Genomic DNA, 16085 nt, shown 5'->3' with positions numbered 1-16085 from the left:
AATTACAAAAGTGGATTTCTATACAAGGAAGCTTCAGTCTAACTTACAAGGTGCTGAGTCAAAACACTTACCACTTCTACAGACAGACTGAACCCTGTCAGGCAGGATGCTGTGGAAATCGTATGCAGTTTGATTATAAAAGTGAGGCAATGGAGACCTGCCAGGTCAGCCATCTGTCAAAACCAAGAGTACTCTGCTTTTCCACTATTCTAGGAGCTGTACAAACATCAGTGACAAGGGAACAAAATGGAACCTGTGTTGTACAAACAGGAACTTTTTGAAGTATTTCTACTTTGAATTTCTTCCTTGTTTGCACAGTTGGGAATTTTTCTGCCCCTTCTTTGATTGTACTGACATTTGTTTCCTGTAAAGTGCACAAAAACTTCACTGACCTTAGGTCTATTGCTTAAAGCATTTCATCACCTAATCTTCTTATGATTTTGATAATGCTAACAAGCACACGTGTAAGAAATGGTCTTTTCTGTGTCCTGTGAACTGCAGTAATGCAGATCACAACAGTACATTCCTGTGCCATATGTGCTCTCACAGCACAGTTTCAATGTAGAGAGTATCAAAACTGTTAGAAATAACATTCATCACATACCTGCTGAGTTAGCATTTGTAGCCCGACACACCAAGTCCAGAGAGAGATCAGTTTTCAAAAACTTTTATGGTTGTAATCTAAATTAACTTGTTAAAACTTCATTAGAGACTTCAAAGATTATTTGTGTCTCCTAATGATATGTCAGTACACGTATTAGTGTATTCAGAAGCAAATCTCTCACACTAATTAGGATATTAAAAAGCAAACATTTTCTTCTTGTAAATGGCACATCTACATTAACACTAAAATTACTATCTACTTTACTTCAGCACCCCTATCTCTAGGGAGCACTACATTATACCAATACTATTTCAGGGATTTTACCATCACCTTTCAAGAAAAACTAAAGCTGGAGTCATCTAAATAAAGTTAAAATAGAAAAGGAATACTTTCTACTGAACCAACTACCCTTACTGGAAAAAATAGCTTACAAGTTTCAAGTCCACAGAAAGCTTTCTTCAGTTAATTACCTGCCCAGCATCCCATATTCTGGAAGCATCTCATAACAGCATAAACCCAACTCTCTGCCTCTGAGGCCTCACAGCACAAGGTGCTTGCTTTGCCAGGGAGGACTGCTCCGTCATCCATCTATTTAGTCCTTTCATTTCTCTGTCTCACCCATGCAACCTTCCCTTCCTTGCTCTGCAGCAGCTGGACCGTGTCAAGGTAACCAATATGTCCCGTTGGAGCAATGGAATAAACATCTGCATTACAAGCCAGGATAAGCCAAGATTTCAAGGAGAAGGGAAGTCTATACCTGTTTAGCAAGCACTTTCATATGAGCCACACTTCCTCGGCAGTAAGCTTCAAGTATCAATCCAAACTGCACTGAAACAGCAGGGATGTGAACCTCTGACCTATAAGAAGAAAAGTGTCTCATCAGACATTTACAGATTAGCATTCAAGTTATTAGAATAAAAGAATAATTTAAGAACCCAACCCTCTGCAATACCTCACATCATGGAGATTAAAAATCTGGCTTTTTGCTTTATGAAATAACAGAACTTTTATGGGCTGAGGGCTGGCTGGGTCAGCGCAAGCCACTTGCTTCAAGGTCTACAACTGTTCTGAAGCAATAATGTTCAGAGGTAGCAATTGGATATTTGTTTTCAGGAACCCCTTTTACTCAAGAAAGTAGCACTGTTAAGTCATAGAAGGTGATACTGACAATAAGGGCTGACATTAAAGTATGTGTTCTTAAATCTTTGTAAGGGAAATGCCAAAATCTGCCTAAGGGGGACAACTTTGAAACAAACCACTGAACCTTACACCAGAGTCAATTATCCTCAAACATTTTAATGTAGTACTTGCTCTTTTTATTTAGAAATAATAAAAGAAATTGTACCTAGAAGACAGAATCAATCTGTAGCCCATCCTGCAAGGTTTCTGCTGTTCATGGAACTGGTTATCAGAAGTAGCAACACAGAATTGCTTTTATTTTCTGTTACACTCTCAACCATAATATAACTTTTTCCCAACCATGAGGTACAAGTATTGTACTTTTACTGCACACACAGCCAAAACAAACACTAAGGTTATACACAAAACTAGCTCATCAGATAGTAAGAGCTGAATGAAGTTTGGATACACTCATCCAGCAATAGATTACACTGTAATATATTTTTGAATGATAGGCTCTGATCTATAAATGCTGAAAGAAAAGAAACATAAAAAGAAGACTTGGAGACAATGATACTGTTTTATTTAGAAAAATCCACAAGAAATCATTAATCAAAGTCCAGTCAGGTTCCATAATTTCAGAAGGCCATAAGAGAAAGACTCCTACCTTAGGTGCCAAAACAACATCTGTCCTATTCTCCTATTAGCGAGTGCTCGCTCCAAGAGAAATCTGGAGAGAGCACAATCAAGAAAAGGTTCATATTTCAGGACTTGCACAAGTTGAAGAAGATACTGAGAGAGCTCTTCATCACTAGAATGAGGTACATAAAAGCAGTTAGTAACAGAGAACTAGATTATGATATTCCAGAAATTCAGATCCATATGACAAGCCCAATGGTGACAGATTTGTTTCAATAGCAAGAATGTCCCCCGCTGTTTTCATTCGCATGGAGAAAGGACCAGGATGCATTGCAACTGCCAGAGAGATAAATTCACCACCAAGTTACACCTCTAATAGAATACTAAGGCCCTCAAATCCATAAGCAGAAACCTGGTGTTTAGTCACAGGCTTTTACAAAATAAAGATCTCAGTCTGAGTGCTAGGTTAAGTACCTGGGACATAAAGGGAGCCAGTGACCATTCTGAAATAATTTGGAATAATTAGACCAGTCAGCCTCTGACTGTGGAGCTGGACCTTTGCAACCACAAAGAACCTCTGTAATCCAGCAATTAGCTGCACTGGATAAAGATAAGAACTGAGAATAATTTCTAATACCTGCCAAAGTAACTCAGCCTACAAAGAAGGGGAGAAGAGTATTCATTCCGCTGAAAGCATTTCAGTAAACATGCCATTAAATGTTACTACCTGTCAGCTAATAGGTGTTGATTTATTACTATAAAGTTAACCATTTAGCCAAAATATTTTGTTTGGTTTGGAGTTTCCATTTTTGTTTGGTTTGGTTTTTAGATACCAAACAACATGAAGATTTTCAGGGGATAAGGGAAAATACATCATGAAAAGCAAACAATGCCCAAATTGCTCCTACTTCGTTAGTGCAAATTTAAGTATTCAGAAATAGTTCATAAACATCCCTTTGAAAAGCCTCTAACTACTGCAAGTAACATTGACATATTAATGCCAATAATTTTCTATAGAATTCCCTCCCAGAAAAAAACTTCACACTTGACAGTTATGTTATTCTAGAGTAATTGTGAATGTTCCTTGCCTTTTAACATCTGCATATCTTATCTTATAGCAGGCCTGCAGCATTCAAGTGCTCTGCCTAAGATGGCAGGAAAAGAGCAGAAATTCTGTCCATCACTTGAAGACTTCAGAGATGCAAGTACTGTGAATTCTTTCATTCTCTCCATCTTACTCTGAAAAACTTCAGTATCTTAGTAAAAACTTGCTATTATGCTGCATTGTATTTATTTTTTGCCTATTTTAAAAAACAGTTTACAGTTTTTATGAACTGCCTTAATCAGACTTGTTAAAGAAGCTGAAAATTGATTTCTGACACCCAACTGAACATGATTTTGCTTCAGAGCCAGAACTAAGAATTCTGGAGTTAATTTCAGATGTAACAATTCAGCATTAATAGGACAGCCCAGAAGCTAAATTCTTTCTTTGCATTTGAAAGAAGTAGAAGTATTCTTTTTTTGTTGGTTTTTTTTTTTTTTTTACCCCAAAGTTCTAGCCATGATCATTAAAAAACTTATCACTAAACCAGAGAATTTGGAACTCAAGGACAGGAAATATGCAGCAATGCTACAAATTATCATGTTATACAAATCTTGCCCTAGGTAACCAGGAAGAGCAATAATTACGCAATAAAGGAAAAAGTGAAGATAGCAAAGGCTACTATGAAGGACAAACAAACCCTTTTTTCTGATTTATTATATGCTACAGCTTACATTTCTATAAAATGATGTAGCCAATACTTGACAGAATAGGAGGTTGGAAGACAGCTTTTTTAGTACTTGGCTACTGTATTTTTCCCCCCTTGTTATTACCAAGTTATCACACTATCTTGCTCTCCATTTGACAAAGAATGGGGCTAAGACACAACTCCTTCACTGGGACAGAGGTGTTCTGGGATGTTGGTGTTCTTTTAACAGCATGAAAATTAATAATTATTGAATGTAAGTTGTAAGACTAAAAAAGTTTTATGTGGCTGCCAATGTACTTATGTAGAAATTAGACTGCTTTATTTGGCCATCTATTCATGGCAAGCAGTGATCCAAATAATTCCTCTTTGTGCTCTTTTTTTTTTTTCGATGAACTCACGGAATGCAGTTTTTTACCCCAGAAATAATTTCACCCCCCAAATTATTTCATGCTGAAATAATACAATATACTCACCTCATTTGCTTTAAACAACCCACTGCATATTCTCTGACATACTGGTCTGGATAATTGAAATCCAACAATTCTAATGCTTCTCTAGGCAGCAGCTTTGGCCATATCTGAAGGAGAGCCTGAAGCTGTTTTAAAAAAAAAGACAATTAGGATGGGTATAAGTGCCCATGAAAGCATTCATATTAACAAGAGGAGGTTACAGACTGGTCTGAAGGAGATAATTCTAGGAAAATGTGTCCCCTTCTGGTTAAATTTCTTACTGATCCAGATTATTATTTTGGAACCAACTCTCTTTTACACATAATCTGAAAAATTGTTTCTTCACAGGTACACACAATGCACAGTAAACAAAAATTAGGTAGTCACAGATATGTATGCTTTAGAAACAGAGTTTCAAAAAATTTAAATAATGTTTTGTAAATGCTTTAATAAATACATAAACATTTTGGCAATGGTAAAAGTTTTAAATTAAGAAAAAAGAAAAGAAAAAAAAAGGCTGGAAAAAATTACAGAGAACACTATTATTTTGGACAATCAAGAACATCTAAAGGTCTCATAAAATAAACTAGTTCTATTGCATTGTAATGAAGCTACTCACTGAGAGCATATTTTTAATAATATGTATACAGTTCTATGATATAGTACACCATTACTCAGGATAAACAATCTTGAATATGAAAATGCAGTGCATCACCAGATCTTTCTTCTCTGTAGGAATGAGTCATAACTGGTGAAAAAAATACCCTTTCCTACAAATTAGTCAATTAATCTGTCTTCCTGGGCAGATACGAGTGTGAGCATCAGCAAGATTCATAAAGGTATAAAGTAAAATTGGCAATTTTTTAAACTATAGAGGTCATAATAAGCACAGAAATACAAATGCAAAAATATATCCAATCCATAGCTCTGTAAGGTTCAGTAACACCAGTCTGTGTGTCAAGACCAGTAAAGGTTCAGTAACACCAGTCAACACTGACTTCCACTGAATTCTGAAATACCAACACTGAGCAGACACTTCATACCATGAAATGGTGAAAACACAACCTGCAGCTATGCTTGTCAGACATACAGTAAGAAACTAACACTGGCAGTGGGTGCATTATTTTAATAATAATGACTAAGTTCTACTTAGAGAATAAACACTGCCTGTGAATTCTGCTAACAGCTCTGCTGAGCTGGAAGAGTTTTTGATTTACTGAGTGAATAGATGAAAGATGGCCTACAATCAAACACAATACACAATTTCTGAAAAAAACAGTTTCTACTTCTGAGCTGCATTGATGGAAACAGGAATATAGTTATTTCATTTGGTTTTCTTATAAACGGCTGGTGTTTGGTTGGGTTTTGGGGTGGTTTTTATTTTGTTTCTGTGTTTGTCTGGTTTTTAACTTTTTATGTTAAGTGCCAAGACTTTTACTGAAATACTTACAGCTAATAATAAGCGTTAAAAAACTTCTAGTACCACAGAGTACGTTGTTTATCAGCACAAATATTGTAATATACAGCTAGCTCTCTATATATTTCATTTGAATGAGATACACTGAGTCCTGCTAATGAGGCTGTCCTACCTTACCTGAAAAGGTAAGTCATTGGGAGTACTTACATGTCTGTGTATTACAGAAATATTTGGCATGTTTAAATATAAGATGTCATTTTTCAGATAGACTATTGTTGCTGCCAAAAACAACACTAAAATATAAACTGCACTATTGTTTAAACATAAGCAGACAGAAATATTACATTCCTTCCAGATAGCAGGGTAACAACCAAGATGACTAAGTGTTTTCAGCCATCTGTTTAAATCCAATGCTTTACACATATTTTTAATTCCCAAACTTAAAGGGCTTTGAGCTGTCAACTCATTTCCTTCACTCCAAATAACTTTACAGAACTCTGCTACTGAAAGGTGTATTTCAAAGCCCCTCACAATCAATCAGAATGCCTTTTCCTTCATACAATTTAAAGGCTAAACAAATATCTGCTTATATTTCTAGTTTACAGTTCCAGATAACTTTTAATAATGAACAATAAATTCAGAAGCACATAGTGGAATTAGTAAGGAACAAAGGATTCTTGCACATGAAAGAACACAAGTGAGCAATGAATGTGTGGGTGCTACATTTTGTTAGTTGAGTGTTCATGGCACAGACAATGAGCTAGGATGAAATTTCATTTATTTTTCTAAGTTCACAGAACATATACATCTAGCTGGTAGGAAGGATGTAATAGAAAATAAACTCTGTGCTGGAGGCAAACTAAGATTCCAACTGCCTGGATTATCACCAAAAAAAAAAAAAAAAGCACATGATGAATAGATGGAAGTTGAGTTTTCATGGATTGGTTTCCTTTCCTCCAGAACATCTAGCTTGTAACAGGCAAAGGTCAGAATACTAAATTAGAATATAAATTTATGCTATGAATCATAATCCTTCACAGATAATGCTTTCTAGCTCAAAGATAGAGGGTTTTCTGTTGTTTTTTAATAGTTTAGAATTCTTAAAAAATGAGTGTCATGGAAAGACACAAATATTATCTAGCTTAACAGCCTGCAAGAAGTTGAGCACATTTCTATGTGCAGTTCCATTAGAATAAAGCAGATAAACAAATCATTTGTGTTCAGCCCTTAGAGTAAGCATTGTGCTTCTTAATACTGACCAGACTTCCACACTTTTCTCCAACCTGCTCTGTACCCAATCAGATTAAAAGTTATAACACAAATCCCATTTTTAAGTTAGTCTATCAAGAAGGAATGACTTCGTTATGAATTCCCATAATTTTTCCCACACTGATGTTTCACCTCCTCCCTAAAAGCATCACAAGAGTTGGATTCTATTTGGGTACATACAGAAAAAGGCAGATACACCAACTTCTTCACAACATAGTGCAATAATACTTGCACATTTATACAGCAAATAAATTATACCACTGCATTGGAAGTGGAACCTTGTATCACAGCACCGAGCTTCAATTCTCTAATTACTAACGTTAAGGAGACCCTATTCGGTCAGTAAACTTGATGAGAACTAAGTACTTGTTACCACTAGGGGGTACCATACCTCTTTGGAAAACCATCTCTCTGTTTCAATGAGGTTTAATTACTTCGTCCAAGACCTGGATTTTTATAAAAAACGTTAAACTGCTCAAAAAGAATAAGGTGATTCATTTATAATTCTAATTTAAGTAATAAAATAAATTTATTTATAATTTTTATTTTTATTACTATATTTATTTTAAAATGTTTGTGCTTGGGAAAGAAACCCTATCCATTCTTGATTTAGCTGCAGCGTTTTTCCTCCCCATCATCTTTTCCCTTACCTGAGCAACATCTTCAAGTTTGTTCCATTTCAAAGAAAGCAGCAGTTTTGGCAATGATTGTGGAAAATTTTCACGACAGTCGTATCGCAAAGTCCAGATAAGATCCATTTCATTTTCACACAGTTGAGATAAAGGATCTCTTTCCATTATTTCTTTTAAAACAATATAAAACTTCTTACCACCTCGACCCTAGAAAATGAGAAATATATAATGCTTTGATATATATCCAGTAAGATTTTTATATTTTTGCTCAAATACCAGAAATCATACACCAGGAAGAATATCAGATAAATCTCCTGAAGCACAGGGCAATGACCACTATGCCTTTCTTTCAGATTTCTTAAGCCATAAGAACTACAGCTAATAGCTAAAATTCAGTGTACTTAAGTTTCTAAAAAGTAACTAAACCTTAGCGTTAACGACACTAGATGGCGATATTTCTATTTACAACAGTAACCTGGAGAACTTTACATTTAGGATGCACATAATTTGTTTTCTAGTGAGCAAATTCAATACATACGTAATTTTCTTCTTTTTAATTAAAAGCCAAAAAATTCTTATTCAACAATAATCAAAGAAAAGTGTGTTTTCTAAGCATACAAGCACACTTGAATCTTCTAATCCAGACTTGTCTCTTATGGATATTTTGCTCCATTCCATTTCTCTGAAATACTAACAACAGTACTGATTCTGTAAATGAGTTTGTATGAATGAGATTTCACACTAGCACAGTCAACACCTTCTGTCCTCTGCCATGCCCTTATGTAAAATGTAAGGGCAGAAATTAAAGCAGTGACATCAGCAACAACAGCATTCCATTAGTTCATGAGAGACAAAAGAAACTGCTGCTTCTGGGTCAGAAGGCAGTGATCAAAGGGAATAAATAAGTTTCTATACATATTTTGAAAAACAGCATGGCAAAATTTAAATACCAAATTCAACTATAGCTTCACAAAGCTGAATAACTTTCTACAAAATTTTGAGAGGTAGGTCTAGTTAAAGAAGAAAAAATGCAAAAGAAAAAAAGTTCAGAACAAATGGTAGGCAAAAGCAATTAGGATACATAGAAAACGATCAGGTCTTATGAAATGCCATCTTGCATTTTTTCCACCTAACAGAAAAAAAATCCATATTTAAACTGAGAGAACTTCAGTTTTACTCCTAAAGCTGCCCATGCTTTGCATTTTGCTGAAATGTTTTAAGTAAATACTTTCATGTAAAAAGTATAAATTCTTTAGGAGAGAATACTTCAAAAGCTAGTTGAATTACACTAATTGATTAGTACTAGGTACTAGTTGACTAGTAAACTAAGTACATTCTCTGTTTCTGTTTCAAAATAAGTACATTGTCTCACCAATCAGATTATTCTTTTATGTGTTAAAATGTTCACCTTTGAAATTAATAGTCACACTACTGTTAAGTAGGAATCCTGCAACTTAGGATTTCCAATTAATCGTACCCTAGCTTGCCTGCTGGCACTCGAAGTAGCAGTGAGTTTTCACTTTTCCTGAGCACTTCCAGTGAAGGGATGCACTATAACAGCTTTATTATTATATAAAATGCAGTTATTGTTACTGTTGTTCCAACTGTGCTTTCATCATCTTAAATTCTGAAAAGAAAGCTCCTTCAGATTTCAATGATCTTTTCAAAATATTTCTTCAGATTAGAACTCTCCAATTCCTCAATATAAGCATATAATCACTATATTTAAGAAAAAGCATCTTATATATCAATGACCATTTTTGAGAGAACTTCCTGGAAGCATCTGACTATCATGCAAATCATTATACTTGCTAAAACTGAGCATTTTTCCAGCAATAATTTATGCAGCTTAAGAATGCTTTCCAGATCTAATGTAAATCTGAGCTGTGCTCCAAATTCATACAGTTTGCAAAGCAATTGTGCTTTTTGACAAAAAATACTCAAGAAGTCCAAAATATATTGGAAACAGTTGATATATACATCAATTTTAAGGCAGTCCATAAAAGTGAACTACAGAAGAAAACAGAGCCAATAGAACTGTCAATATTTCAGCAGCTGATTCCAGATGAATGGTAGAAGTTAGGGCGAGGTACCATTCTAGATGAATGGTAGAAGATAAAAAGCAAAAAAACCCAGAAAATAAATTCTACAAGTCTTTAGCAGATTCTTACCGCCATTGCAGCATTGTCACTGCTTCTTGCAATCTCAGCTGCCTTTTCAAGTATCTGCAAAAAGATGATTTTAAATACATTAAATTAAAAAAAAAAAAAAAACCCAAAACCCCCAAGTATTACCAAAATGAAGCAGATAAGGAAATTTTGCTCTGTTAGATATTTGCAACAGTATTATTCCGTGTATACAGTGGCATATCATGAACTTCTAAACTGTGCCTCTTTGCTAATCTGCAGGACTATGGAAACCAGGAGCAGGAGCTCCTTAGTACCTCCAGTTTCTTCTTCTTCATCACACCTGGGCTTCTCTACACCATGCTGGTTCCTGTTTTTATTTCTTGCTTATTTTTCAGTCTAGCAAACCAGTTCTCACCTCTATTTCTGCTGGTTTTGAGGTCACTGCTTCCTTGCGTCATATACTGTTACCCACAGATCCACACTTCCAGTTACCTTTTTCAGCATGAATCCACAAACTTAGCCTTTACACCATCTTCTCAGGTTATCTCAATTTGCATTTCCAGTTACTTTTCTAAATCTAGGGACTTCCTCTTGTGTAATGTGCTGAACAACCAGCTTCCAACAAGAATTCATTTAATGATCAAGTGACTATTTCACCAACAAGTTCCCAGCACCAGTTAATACACAGCAGCCCTCAGGAACAAGGACTGATGCTTCTGTTAACAGCAAAGAAACCATACGCTAGAAGCTGAGCTCCAAGTTACTCTTGCTCTTTATTTTTGTTTGGTTTTGTTGTTGTTTTGTTGGTTTGGGTTTTTTGTTTGTTTGTTTACTTTTGAACATTCTACTTAGTGTTTGAAGTTCATAAATTAAATTCTGATGGTAGTACAGATGTTAAATACAGTTCTTCAAACTGTATTTTGCACACTACTGCAGCCACCAGAGATACCCTGGAATAGTGACTGCCTGAGCTGATGAGACCAGCGGAACTGGTCAGGTAGGGCTATCTACAGCTGTCAGGTGATGCTGCTTTGAGGAACAACTCATAATATAAAATACTAATTAAGAAAGAAGTCTGAAAATCTACACCATCTTCTTTCCCTCAGAGGTCTGCCTCTCCCATCACCCAGGAATAAAACATCATCCCCAGAGAGATTCAGCCCCATTTATACTGTCTTTATTCAGGCAGTGTGAGAAACAACAAATGACTACAGTAATCAGACCATAAATAATAGCCAGCAGCTAAAATTCTTGAAAAGGTATACTAACTGGTTTTATTTCTTTGTATGAAATGCTTATTAATGCATTACATCTGCTATGTGGCTATAAGGCTTGTTTAGATACTATATATGAAAACATAGATAAACAAAACCACAGTGTTCTAATTCTGTTTGATGCTTGCCTCCATGTTCTTCTTGGAGACACTCTGCAAAGCTTTCTAAGTTTCTGCAAGTCCAGCTTTGTTCAACTGAAGGAGCTGCTCAGTGTGTCAGCAGCAGCCCAAGACATTCCTCCTGCATTACACAAGTCAAGGCACTTTTGCTGACTCAGCCCCAAGCAGCTGTTCAGTGCAAGTGCATTGATGCTGTGACTGAGAAGATCACTCTATAAAATTTCTCTGGGATTTCTCCCTCTGTTAGATGGACTTTCTCAGGTACAGTTCAAGAAGGGGGCAAAGCCACCAAATAGAAAAAGCCAGCAGTCACATGAAAGTTGCAGAGGATGGTGAAGACCATCAGACACTACCTTCATGTCAATACAACTGATAACTTAAGAAAATACTTTGTTTGTATTCACCCCTGGGTTTTTTTAACATACTGTATGTTTTTTTAACTCAGTATCACAGATATAAATAAAAGGAACAATATTGCTAGAATAAGTAGGCACTTACCTACTGTAGAATATACACAAGATCTTTTCTTAAGAAATGTAATATATTCCCTATTATATTATAGTGTAATCACAAAAAAAGGGGGGAAAAAGCATTACAAATAAATCAATAACAAAATATAAATAAATTAATAACAAAACTGACCAAAATATGTCCAGTATGAAGTGTAAACTGGTCACTTATAATGAAAGTAGCAATTGGTCAGTATCAATCTAGGTTTTAAAATAATTTAAATGCTGTTTTAATACAAGATGAGTACTTCACTGACAAAAAGGGGGGAGAGAAAAAACAACAACTCAAAAACAAAACAAAAAAAGCTCCTGTCTAGTTATTTCATTTCATTTTGATGATCCTTAAACCCAAAACCCCTCTTTGATAAAGCTTGGTAGTTTCTGTCTCTTTGTTCATGTCCCTCCCCAAAGGTACAAACCCCTCTTTAAAAATGGCAATATTTTCTACGTGATTATTAACTTTCCCAAGACCAATATTCAGACCAATGTATGTATGCAGTTTTTTCAGTGCATCATTAGCTGTCATTATTACTCGTTTCCTGGTTTTAGTTTCATGTGCTGGCATTCTAGTGTTTGCACTACAAACATTGCCATGTGTACTCCAGTCTGTTTAGTTCAAAGAACAGAGCTCGAGGAATCCCTTTTATAAGGAATTAAGACTCTACTTATGCTTAGGTTTTTAGCTCACAGAGGAGAGAAGTGTCCCAAAGAGTGGATAACACGTGAATAAAATAGTAATGGCTCTTTAGAGAGTGCAGGCACAGTTTGAAGATTTCCAGAATGATAAGCTTAATGAAAGTTTAGCTTCTTGCAAGATCCTTGTTATTTGAAACTCAATATGCTCCTGACCCTCAAGAACCTATGTACACAGTAGCTTTACAAGTATGTGTCTTCAAAATACTGTCTGAAGATGCTGAAGCCAGCCCATTGGTACCCTCAGGCTGTGCAAGTTTAATGAAGTGAAGTTTGGTAACAAGGCAGAAAAGGGGAATTCAGTGTAAAAAGCAGTGCTTAAAGGAAAGAAGAAATGGCTATTTACACATAGGCATTCATGACTGCTTTTTTTGGTCATTTCTTACCTTATCAAAGGGAGGGTAATTAATAGACTGTTTTGAGTATTCTTGAAATCTAATGTGCAAAGCTGTTGCATTTTCAGTGTAAGGGTTAGTCTGGACAGTTCCCATGGGATTCAACATTTCTTCAAGTTCATCTGAAACATTAGACAAAATAATTAATATTACTGGGCAGGCATGCATTAAAATTAAAAATCTAAAAGGCAAAGAGGCTATAACCAGTTGCTTACTAAAAACAACTGGCAGAAGCATGTTTTGCTGTACAGATCTTTATGCTGCAAGTGCAGTGCATTGTAGTAAAACTACCCATACCTCCTACAATCACACAAGTTGGATCTTCACCCAGTGAGAAACTGATTTTTTCTTTACAAAATAAACATAACAGCCATGGAAAGCTGAGGTATTTCTATATTAAACCAAATCACAGTAATATCTGCAGCTTCTGTAAACCACTACACATGCTGCCTCTATATAAAACAACAAGAAAAGAAGAGTCTTAGGTGAGATTTGCTTCCATGCTACAGCCAAGGTGATAGTTGGTTTCTCAGGATGGAACGTAGAGTGGTGTGGAGATTTCAGACACTCCTCCTAACCAATCTGAACATCAGGGAAGGTAGACTTACAGAAATTATAATTTTCATTTTTTGCTGATGCAAATATTGTCACATACAATACAGCTTAGTTTAGGATGCATAGTACAGGTGAAAAAAAGGAAACCATGGGGAAACAAAGGAAACCTAAAATGCATCTTAAAACCAGGTAAGTCCAGGAATAAACATACATTTACTGCTACGCAATTTTCCTCCCATAACAGATGAAACTTTTAGAATACTATTTCCAAGCAGACTATTTCCTTTCTCCTTCCTAATACAGAGTACTTTCAGGGAAAAGATTAAGACATATATATGTATTTTATCCACATAAAAAAACATACATAGTAAAGAGATTATGACAGGAGAATTTGACATGCATGAAGTAGATATTCTATTATTTGATACTACTCTTCTTTAGTCTTACAAGTATTTAAATCCAAGTCTTAAAAGTTAAACTTTACCAGGAAATGATGACCAGCTGTGCAGTACCAGTTCTCCATTCTTCAACTGTCCTTTATAATCAAATACCATGGTATTTACCCAGGCTACAGGATAATGCTGTTAAAAGAAAGGATTTTTAAAAGGAAACTAAGATGCCAGGGAATACTATTATGCAGCAAGCAGTACAATGTAAGTAAAATATACAATGTTGGCCTTTATAAAAATAGTAATATCTTCCAGATAAAATATTTACTTGCGAATAGAAATGCACATTTCCCAGAATGCAAGCTTTTCCATGAATGTAAACCTAGATTTTTTTTTCCCAATCACAGAAGAAAACTAACTGCAGTTCCTTAAACAGCCATTTGCCAATTGCCTTAAAAACAATTTTTTCATGCCTTTTTCAGTCTCTGAGAAGTAGTCTCTGAAAAGGTTTTTTGTACCAAAATGCTCAATTCTTATATACGCTCTTTTAAATTGTTTTTTTTAGCATGTTGCATTCTTGAACACTAAAATGAGGACATAACTCTTTCTGAATAGTTATTTCAGTATAATTCAGAGGTGCACTCAAGAAAAGCAATGAAACAATTACCACTTTTCCTGCTTTCCTAATGGTTTGGTATTTGGAAGGGTTCATTGCCTTGGTTGACTTTTTAGTTTTCATCTTATCCATCACAGCATAAACTGCAAAGCAGAGCCTGGCCATTCTTGGTAGATCACAGACATTTATTTCAAACTCTAATACTTCATTCCACACATGGTCACTTCTCCCAGATATTTCTGAGCTTACAATAGTTTTACAAAGTAGCTCTGTACCATGGAAAAGACCAGCCCTAACATGAACCTGCAAAAAAGAAATGAGAAATTTTAAGCTAGCCATAGAAACTACAGAATTCCATATAAAGTATTACACAGAACATATGCATCTCATCAATATTTCTGTCCTAAAAGAACTACTAATATTGAGGTTTTAAAATGAACCAATTATTGAGAACAAATTCCTTTTAATTTGCAAATAATTTCCTCAACCTCATAGAAATATATTTGTTTAAATCATGTTGGCTACAAATTTCTTCAGTACTAAATTACTTCTATTGCCACATAGGATTAATAATAATAATAATTAATTTGTAGTTACAAATACAATGTATTGTAAACACAAAGGCTTCTAACTCAAGGCTTCTAACAAAGCCTATCTAATGCAGAAGGAAATTGTAGGAAACAAACAACTGAGCAGATTCACCTAAAAAATTAATTCACCTGTAATAATAACAAAACCAAAATGTACAGAGCTTCCAGGAATTCTGTTTTGTCTCTAGCACCTAGAAACCCACAAAGCAGCTAACTTGAGTACTAAAAATAAGGAACAGGAAAGGAGGAGGTCAAGAAGAGAAAGCAGTTGGAGTCATTGGCACTGAAATTAAACTCATTACAGGTCAGCGCTAAGCTGTAGCTCATATCTGTATTTCTAACATATGTACACAGAAAGCTGTCTGCTTCCAACACACTCCTGCTGGCTACACTCTTTATTGATACAGGTGCCATAGGAACAGCCATCACTAAATTGACTTATTTGTTAACATATACATAATTCCAATTCATTTCTGAGCTTACAATCAATCACAGAAAAAGTTCAGTCAGAAAGATACATTCACTTCAGTTCCAGCAATACTACTACCACCTATTTTTTGTACTCCTGGAACACACTGCTATTTTGCTTCCTTTTTGGATAGTTCTAATTCTATCATTTCCAATCCTATCAATGTAAGGGATTGGATTCTTTTTTTTTTTTCATGTATTTGGAAAATTGAGTGTGAGACAGCTGAACAAAGTCACTTGTGCTTTAGGTGAAAATTCTCCATCCAGCTCACATTAGTGAAGTGCTATTCATCTGACAAATGTATTGTTTCCCACTACAAACAGTATTTATGAACCCTGCTGGTGGTTTCAGCAAAAATGGATGATCCAAAGCACAGTGAAACTGAAAGAACAATGGCAGTGAATTAAACAGCCTTAGAGTCAGGACTGGAGAACAAACAAATTCTCAACAGTGACAATTCCATAATA

At 35.3% G+C, this 16085-nt stretch overlaps 1 protein-coding gene across 9 annotated transcripts in view; it reads right to left on the bottom strand.

Annotated features, from left to right (window-relative positions):
• Positions 1 to 16085, bottom strand: part of PIK3CB (phosphatidylinositol-4,5-bisphosphate 3-kinase catalytic subunit beta) — a 100350-nt gene that overhangs the window by 14541 nt on the left and 69724 nt on the right. For 6 of the 9 annotated variants that reach the window (XM_071751864.1, XM_071751865.1, XM_071751863.1 and 3 more), the window contains 9 exons: positions 14611 to 14862; positions 14039 to 14135; positions 12991 to 13121; positions 10052 to 10105; positions 7899 to 8087; positions 4587 to 4708; positions 2391 to 2534; positions 1362 to 1461; positions 72 to 173 (listed from right to left, as the gene is read on the bottom strand). In XM_071751864.1, the coding sequence (XP_071607965.1) occupies positions 72 to 173; positions 1362 to 1461; positions 2391 to 2534; positions 4587 to 4708; positions 7899 to 8087; positions 10052 to 10105; positions 12991 to 13121; positions 14039 to 14135; positions 14611 to 14862 (1191 nt within the window). The remainder of the gene's footprint in view (positions 1 to 71; positions 174 to 1361; positions 1462 to 2390; positions 2535 to 4586; positions 4709 to 7898; positions 8088 to 10051; positions 10106 to 12990; positions 13122 to 14038; positions 14136 to 14610; positions 14863 to 16085) is intronic. The other 3 variants (XM_071751870.1, XM_071751872.1, XM_071751871.1) reach the window with 1 other exon arrangement.

Source organism: Heliangelus exortis, chromosome 9, assembly GCF_036169615.1.
Source record: "Heliangelus exortis chromosome 9, bHelExo1.hap1, whole genome shotgun sequence".
Lineage (NCBI taxonomy): Eukaryota > Metazoa > Chordata > Aves > Apodiformes > Trochilidae > Heliangelus > Heliangelus exortis.
The sequence above is the reverse complement of the archived record's forward strand: the minus strand, read 5'-3'. Positions and strand labels throughout refer to the sequence as shown.